The following is an 8,858-nucleotide window of genomic DNA, read 5'->3' as shown; positions in this document are numbered from 1 at the left end:
ATGTCCATGTGAGAGTCCTGGAAAACACAGCTTTTTGGACGTTCCAACAGTCACTCAGTTTCCGTTCTCTGTATGCCAGCTGCATTGCATTAGGAAGAAATACCAACACCAAACACCCATCCCCAAATGAACAGCACTCTAAAGCCTCAGAGCCTCAGGCTGCGGTTCCAGGGGGAAGGATTCATTTATAGGGAGGTGTTCCCATAGTGTGTGCTGTCCTCCGTGTGTGCTGCCCTCCAGTGGCGGGGTGTCTTCCCTGCAGTCTTCTGAGTGAGGTGCCCTCCTGTCTTTTGGGATAGTGCTGCCATTAAGTGGTCTGGTGGGATCTGGAATTCTTAGAATGAAACCTTGGAGTTCTTCGGATCCAGGCACTGAGTATTGTTCCATTACTAGAGGGGGCTGGTTTTCATTAGGGTGAAAAACCAAATGGTCTTCTTTGTTGGTAATTTCCCACTCTGTGGGCCACCTCCGTTGGGGCGACCATGCCCAGTGCATAGAGAATCACCCAGGACCCCTTCCAACTTGAAATGTAACCACTGCTTTCGAGCTTCTCCTGGGACACTGTGTGTGTGTGTGTGTGTGTGTTGGAACAGGGGTCCCTGTTCAAAACTCTTCTTGGATACAAAGATCAATATATTTCATCCAAGCCCCAGACTTTGATGAGATAATTGGACATTTGTCTCTCAAAGGATTACTCCGGTCGTTACCATCTTTTCCTGTCATCAGTTACCAAACTGTTACAGCACCAATAATGTTCTAGATAAGCTGTCATCGCAATCCCTGTTCCAGATAATTCAAATTACAGCAGGGAGATGCTGTATTTCTTCTGTTAAAGTATATGATTATGCATAAACCTGTATGCATGTCTATATACACGTAGACACAAATGCAGACGTACATTGACGACTCTATAGATCCTTAGGAAAGTGAATTCTAGGCTTCCTTTCTTACAGGTGCTACTGGTCAATACCTAGGTACTTAAGTATTCTACTATTTCTGTATCCCATCCTCCCCCACCCAGGCCCATAACTCTAACACAAGTTGATTCAAGAACTACACAGTTTTGGTGTTTGGGGTATAATGAATTAATCCTTGCTCTGCTTCTAGCTCCAGGGAGATGAGAGTGATTTTGGATGGCTCAGCCCTCCCCTGCTTTCCCCATAGGCACAGACAGGAGGATTCACTACATGATCAGCAAGGGGGGCAGCGAAGCCCTTCTGCAGACCCTGGTGAACACAGCAAGGACAGCGTCTCCAGACTATGACATCCTCCTGCCCCTCCTCCGACTGCTGGCCAAAGTCGGCCTGCGAGGTACCTGCACCCCCAGACCTGACAGTGGCAGAACAGCACTTTCTGCTGTTCCTGTGAGAGTTTGGGAAGCTCTTGTGGGAAAGGGTAGGGAGGAAGGTCCTAGACACCTGTGGGGGATGGCAGGAACCCCACAGTAGCCAAGACAGATAGGGGGCCCTCTCTCACGGAGCTTATGTTCAACTAAGGGAAGGTAGAAAGTAAACAAGAATTGACCAGCTGACAGCTGTAAGGGAAAAGGGTGATGTGACCCTATGAGGTGTGGCTGGGGAATGGTGACATTGGAGCACAAACTTGAGGGATGAGAAGTCAGTAAAGCAGGGTGGGCCAAGTGAACTCTTGGAAAACACCGCAAAGACTCACTGTATACCCTCATCGTAAATAACATAAGCTAGGAGGTCAGATCTGGGCTTCATATCTGGCCCTGAAACTTAGCCACTGTGTGACCTTGGACAGTTACTTAAACTTTCTGAGCCGTGGGGTCCTCATCTACAAAGTGAAGGCATCTGTACTTAATTCTAGGGTTGCCGTTAAGGCTGAGAGAGGCTTCGTATGTAGCATGTCGAGCATGTGGGTGAAGAGGCCTGGCAAATGAGTCACGTAGGTGTCACAGGGAAAAAGAGGAGAGACGCAAGGCCGTGGTTTTCCCACGATAGAGCTTGATGTCACTATTCTCAAAATCACATCAACACAGCTTTTGTCACCAGGAAAGTGTAGCCTTTGGCATTGACAATAAAGTTGCCGGGGCCTGACCCACAGGGCCCAAGCAGACAGGAGGTTGTGTACTCATGAGGGGGCCTGATAAGTCTCTTTCTCTGGTGCGGGGGGTGGGTCCGATGAGTTTGGTCTGGATCCTTTTGCTGTTGTCCTGTGGTCCAGAGCTAGATGTCCGTAAACCAGCTGTAGGCTATTTCTCAATTTTATGCATTTTCACTTGTGATGAATCTGACAGCGATATGTATTCTCGCAAAAACGGGTATGACAATTTGTGCCTTGCAGTTTGGAAAGGACATCAACCAATGTGAGGGCCAGGCACATATTGTAGAATAAGAGGGCCTTTCCCTTTATTTCTGTTCTTATTCACTAATTGCTAAAATAATGGTGCCTGGCTTGCAGCACTAAATATCAGGTTATGTAGATCAATAATTTAGAGAAGTTTGGGCTGTATGTTATTTCCTTAGAATTTTGTTCTCACTTTTTATTGTAAAATTTATCATGTAGAAAGATGACCTCATCTACCTATTACTTAGATCTAACCACTGTTAACATTTTGTCATATTTTCATTATTTATTTTTATTTGAAATATTTTAGGGAAAATTATGGATAGCATTTTGCTCCTAAATATTTTGCAAGTGCATTTCTTTGAAAAAAGACATTTCCCTATGTATTCACAACACCACGATTTCAAATCTAACAAAATTAGCAATGAATGAATAATTCACACTCATTTCAGTTTCTCCAACTGTTCCCAACAATGTCTTTCACAGAAATGTTCAAGGAAGAATCCAATGTCGGTCCATGTATTTAAATGTCATGTAATTTAAGTATCCGAGCTCTAGAAGTGTCTTAAAGGAAGGTGTTTATACCCTACTAGACTCATTCATGCCTGAGGACAGCCAGAAACATCCTTCATAAAAGGGTTGGGAGTCAGACAACCCACAAAACTTCATGTAAATATTAATTGAATAATGGACCGTGTGTGTATCCTGAACTAGCTTTTCTGAGCCACCTGATTCCAGTGGGGACATACTTAGTAGCATTTTGCTAGATCTGAGAAGGCTCATTGGCTATGATTATCTTCTTTCTATTATCATCTTTGCTTTTCTGTCCCCCCACACATCGTACAACCTTCAGAATTAATGTGTGGCACAACTAAGATGGACTGATTTGTATTCACAGATAAAAAGTTTGGGCAGAAGGCACTGGAATTGGAAGCACTGGATGTGACATTGATTCTGACCAGGAAAAACCTGTCCCACAGCCAGAACCTCCTCCACTGTCTCTGGGCTCTGCGTGTGTTTGCCTCTAGTGGTAAGTGACTCAACTGTGGTCTCCTGGCAGCGGGGTGGGAGGGTAGGTTCTGAACCTGGACCAGGACACTTGGAAGTGACTTGGGGGTATGGTTGGAGGGAGGGTGTGGGTAGAGAACATATGTGGTCCCAAAAAGATTAACCATGAGGAACCTCATGTTCTGGTGGCAAGAAATTTTTTTCTTCATCTCCTCTACAGCCAGGTAGAGCTCTTGGGCCTGTAGATGTCAGTATGCTTTCCCTTGTGAACCACGCCTAATAAGCACCCCAGGCCTCTCTGGTAGTAGTACTACAAGGTGAAGAAGACCCATGGCAGGAGAGGGCAGGCTTTATTCAATCCTTCTCATATGCAAGGCACAGCGCCATGCCGCGCACCTGTCAAGAATGATCCTCCCATCACAAGTCTCCCCACCACATCCCTGAGGTTATTCAGGGATCACAATATCCTTTACCAACTTTCATCTCCTGATGCATCTCAACATAGTCCTTAAGGTAACTAGATATATCACCGCCCATGAAACATCCTTATACGCCATCCGCTGATTTGGATTATTTCTGATCGTCATAACAGTCCTATATTTAGCCTTACCATTCTGCGGCCAAGAAAAACAATGAGGCTGAGAAGAGCGAAGCGGTTGCTTGAGTTTATACAGATAAGTCATAGCGGCTGAGTTTCTGACTCCAAACTTACGTTTATTCTACTCTCCATGTGGAGACAGTTCTTATCAATAGATTAGACACTCTACCTCCTATCTCACATATAACGACCGCAGACTTTTATTTCACCTTTCTAAGCCCCTTTCCTGCAGAAGGAAAGGGACAATTATTTAGATGTAATGCTCTCTAGAGGAAGGATCATGGGCTTAGATCCAGGAAGACCTCTGTCTGACTCTGATTTCATCGCCTAAGAGTGATACGACACGGGCACTTAACAGGTTCAGCCCGACGCGTTCTTCTTCTGCAAAAGTATAGTAGTAATAGGAGCTCACAGACTTGGTAGGTGGGATGAGTGAGATAATGTTCACAGGTACGCTTGTCACATAGTAGTTGCTCAGGAAGTATTAGTTTCCCTTCTTTGCCCTATTCTTTTTTTTTTTAAAGATTTTATTTATTTATCTTTAGAGAGAAAGGGAAGGAGAGAGGGAGAGAAATATCAATGTATGGTTGCCTTTTGTGCATCCCCCGCTGGGAACTGGCCTGCAACCCACGCCTGTGCTCTGACTAGGAATCAAACCGAGATCCCTTGGTTTGCAGGCCCGTGCTCAATCCACTGAGCTACACCAGCCAGGGCTGCCCTATTCTTTTCTTAGTCCTTTGAAATAATAGGAAGAATACACACATGGGGAGTACAGTGGGTGTCTTTTTTCCCTGACTGTGCTCAGAACTACTAAAATAGTAGGTACCTATTTTATCTGTTAATTCTATTAATAAGCATGGAGAACCCATGATGAGAAAATATTTCTAGGGACTAATGAGATAGATTCTTTTTTTTCCAGAGTAATATAGCTGTTTTTTTCAATATAGTTTATTGATTATGCTATTACAGTTGTCCCATTTCCCCCCCTTCATTCCCCTCCACCCTGCACACCCTCTCCCACCCACATTCCTCCCACTTCAGTTCATGTCCATGTGTCATACTTATAAGTTCTTTGGCTTCTACATTTCCCATACTGTTCTTACCCTCCCCCTGTCTGTTTTCTACCTACCATCTATGCTACTTATTCTCTGTATCTTTTCCCCCCTTTTCCCCCTCACACTCCCCTGTTCATAAACCCTTCATGTGATCTTCATTTCTGTGGTTCTGTTCCTGTTCTAGTTGTTTGCTTAGTTTGTTTTTGTTCTTGTTTTAGGTGTGGTTGTTAATAATTGTGAGTTTGCTGTTATTTTACTGTACATGCTTTTTAATCTTTTTCTTAGATAAGTCCCTTTAACATTTCATATAATTAATGAGATAGATTCTTGACTCCATGTTCACCGACAGAACTTCCACTTTGATGCACATGTCTCACTTATATGTGTGTTTCACTCATACATGCAGAAAGTCAGAATATTTGGGATGGGCTGAACGATCTGTGCAAACCCATCTCTAATGAAGGAAAATGGCAGCGAGGAGCTGTGGGTTAGAAGAAAGGACATCTCTCACTAATGTGTAGCCAGAAGGGGTGCCTCCCCAACTTGAAGCTTGCCAACAACGATTTCAAGCACCCCACTTTGTTTTCCTAAGGAATAATTAGGCTGAATGGCTTATCTTCCTTATTACACGTGCTGGTTGTAGAGATCTGGAAGAAGCCCTTGAGCAGGGAGCTCTGACAAATGCTGCGATTTGCCTGTGGGTGTGAGGAGGTGGCCACTCGTCTCATTTTGTAAGACTGCATGTACTGTCCCAACGAACTATTTCATCAAATATTTTAAAAACGATACTACCAGTCTTTATACATTGACTTTATGGTTGAGAGGCAAGCAGACTTCATAAAGCCTACTGATGGCTGTCTCTTTGGTGAATCGTTAGCCACTGTTGAATGTTCCAGCAAGCTTTCTAAACGGCTCCTATCTGTGGAAATAATTGGCTGGAAGCAGAACGGGTCTGTGACAGCCAATGAAGCCCTTGGCAGCTCTCAGACGGCCAATGGGGATATTTATAGAGGTCTAACCTTGGGCAGGGGTCCAATGTGGAGGAGCTCAGTGAAGATTTCTTATTGTTATCCTCCCCCAATTCCAAGTGTGATGTCTTCTATGTCAGAAGTTCTGCTCTTAACACTCTTCTCCTCCTTCACTCTGCTTAATACTAGCATGTTACTGAATTCTTTGCCAAGAGGTTGCTCTAGCACGTTTTTCTGATTTTGAAATGGTTGCTGTGAGAATAGAAGACAGACAGGCAGGACGGAGATGTTCAGTCCCTGAGTTCTGAATCAGGCAGTCGCCGCCTGCACCAGCCTCGAGAGGGGTGTGTGCATGGAGGACGTGCCCAGAACACATGTTCCTTAGAGCCGAGACATCAGCCTCAGTCTCTCTCTGAGATGATTTTCGTTAGAGCCTTCAAATTTCCACCTTTCCCGAGGCTTGGAGCAAGCCAGTATAAGCCTCCCTTGTTCTCTCTGGCTCTCGACGACCCCTTGTTCCTACTTGTATTCCTTGGAACAAGGCTGGCTCTGTGTTACCAGACCAGTGCAGTGGAGGAAAGAGAAAACAGAGTCATACCTTAGAAGATAACCTTCTTTCTTTCTCCCACTGAAACTTTTGTTTCCTGCCAAACCAATTCAATTTTGTATCCTGTAGATTCCCTTTTTTTAAAAAATTTTTTGATATGACCAGAGCCCTCCTAAAGTAAGCTAAGTGGTATGGAGTACTGGGAATGTTGCAGGGAGACTAGGGAATCATTGGGGGTGAAAGCGACATCCAAAGAGTTTGTGTCCAAGTCACTGGGGTGACATTTGAGTATGCATACCCGTGTGCATGTATGTGTGCATACCTGTGTGCGTGCGTGCATGCACGTATCTTATGGGAAGTTGGTGGGTGGTGAAACAACTTGAACTGAAGTCATTGCCAGAAACCCAAAGATCTGCTTACAGAAAAATCTTCTGTTCCGCAATTGCCTTGACTACGCTGATTCAGAATACAGTGGGGAAGTGCAAGGGACCATCAGAGAATGAGAAATATAATGTGATGGCTTGGACCCCCTTTGGGGAGAAGACAGTGTGAGAAGATAATGTGGGCTGTGTAAGTGATCTTTACTTCCGGCCAGGGATGAAAAAACCAAAGAGTTTCTCTGCTTTTAAGCCGCCTTTGTTCAGGAAGGTGATGCACCTCCCCTGTCTCTTAGGTTCACTCCGTCAAGCTGAGAATAATGCCTGGGTCAGATAGCTCAGTAACCACTGTGCTTTTGTCCTCCCCAGTCACCACGGGAGCCATGCTGGGAATTAACGGGGCAATGGAGCTGCTTTTCAAGGTCATCGCCCCTTACACCAGGAAGCATACTCGGATAATCAGGTACAGAGCGCTTCAGTGAGCACTTTTGCGGTTTGTGGGTGATGGTCGCGGAGATAGAGATGGTGGGGTGGCCTCAAGTATGTGCTCGCGGTGCTTCCGGCGCTCTTGGGTGATGACTTCTCCACCTCGTAGAAGTTGTACAGTGACTCTGTTTCATCGATCGCAAGTTGCACTCCCCCACCCACGTGTCACTTCTTCTAATCCTCCCAACAACCCTGAGCGGGCATGTTGTTACTCTCATTTTCACACGAGTAAATGAAAATGTGGGAAGAGCCTCCTCCACAGTCACAATGCTACGAAAGGCAGAGCTGGGGTTTTTATCCGGATCTTTCTGACTTCAAAGCCTAGGTTTCCTGCCTGAAGACTTTGGTTCTTTACTCACAGAGCTCTGCCATAGAGTGTAGTGCTTAAAAGACGGCCCAGAAATGATAGGGAAAGGTGACATTCCTCAGGGGCCAGCCAGTTAAATTTCTGGGCCTTAGAGTTGTCCATCACGGTTGTGGGCTGGTTTTCAGATGTGTTTTATGATTGGAAAATGAAACTCTACCATTCTCTCTGGCATGCTAGAGTGGAGTGAATCACCGACTTAAAAAGGGAGATGGTTAGACATGAAGGTGTTAGAGATATTTGGAACCATTAAGAGCCATCATTTCTGGGAGTGACTCAGCAAGGACCTTGAAAGAATATTAGAAACGATTCAGCCAATTTTCAAGATGTATGGGGTTGCTCGACAAAGTAGCATTTCCATGCCCAGCTATGATATTCTCCGCAACCCAGCATCAATCTTAGGCTCCTGTTCCACCGGAATATTTTTCTCTTGGGGTCACCACAGTAATGCCATTATCATCCATTCTCACCTGCAGCTCTCTACAGCAGCATTTCCTAGAGTGAAATACATTATAGCTCAGGAAAAAAAAAATCCTCATCAAATGTATTGAGAAGTACTGGGTAAGACAAAGTTTGGTCAATTTCTTTGCTGTAAGACTTCTCAAAGCCCTTGTCAAGCCAGTGCACACTCAGAATATCTGAGGGGGGGTCTGTAGTGTGCCCTGTTCTAAAACTGATTTGGCTAGGGAACTATTTTTGTCTGGAAGCTACCTTTTCTTGGGAGTCAGAGTTCTACGTACCTCACTTTAGAAACCTCCCATCGAAGTGCAAATGTCTTGCAAAATGGGATTCCACTAAATTCCACCAAGTCATCCTCATCTAGTTGGGACAACACTTCAGGGTCACAAACTCAGTAACAACAAGAAAAAATAACTTGTGACTGTCCTCTTATTGTATGTCATTTCCATCTTTAATGTTCATCTTTGTTCCTGGGGAGGGGTCTTACTTGGCTCTGGATACGTCTGGTTTTTATCGTACATGAGTTTTTACTGCTAACCTCTGCAGTCTTCACCTGTCCCTTGGCCACCAGTCCATGAACCTTTAACCCTATGCCCATGGCCTCTTCTGACCTGCTGCTCTTTCCATTCATCTGTTCGGCAGCTCGGGAATGTGTGGTTGCTTCCCCTACATTATGTGAAAAATCT

General features: G+C 44.8%; 1 protein-coding gene across 2 annotated transcripts in view; it reads left to right on the top strand.

Moving 5' to 3' along the window:
• Positions 1–1,172: 1,172 nt before the first annotated feature.
• AGBL1 (AGBL carboxypeptidase 1) overlaps positions 1,173–8,858 on the top strand; it is a 565,654-nt gene continuing 557,968 nt past the window's right edge. For both annotated transcript variants that reach the window (XM_053658825.1, XM_053658826.1), the window contains exons 1-3: positions 1,173–1,311; positions 3,209–3,340; positions 7,233–7,326. In XM_053658825.1, the coding sequence (XP_053514800.1) occupies positions 1,188–1,311; positions 3,209–3,340; positions 7,233–7,326 (350 nt within the window). In that variant the 5' untranslated portion in view covers positions 1,173–1,187. The remainder of the gene's footprint in view (positions 1,312–3,208; positions 3,341–7,232; positions 7,327–8,858) is intronic.

The sequence above is a fragment of the Artibeus jamaicensis genome, unplaced genomic scaffold, assembly GCF_021234435.1.
Source record: "Artibeus jamaicensis isolate MK-2021 breed Jamaican fruit bat unplaced genomic scaffold, CSHL_Jam_final scaffold_612, whole genome shotgun sequence".
Classification (NCBI taxonomy): Eukaryota; Metazoa; Chordata; class Mammalia; order Chiroptera; family Phyllostomidae; genus Artibeus; species Artibeus jamaicensis.
This window is presented reverse-complemented; position numbering and strand designations above follow the sequence as displayed.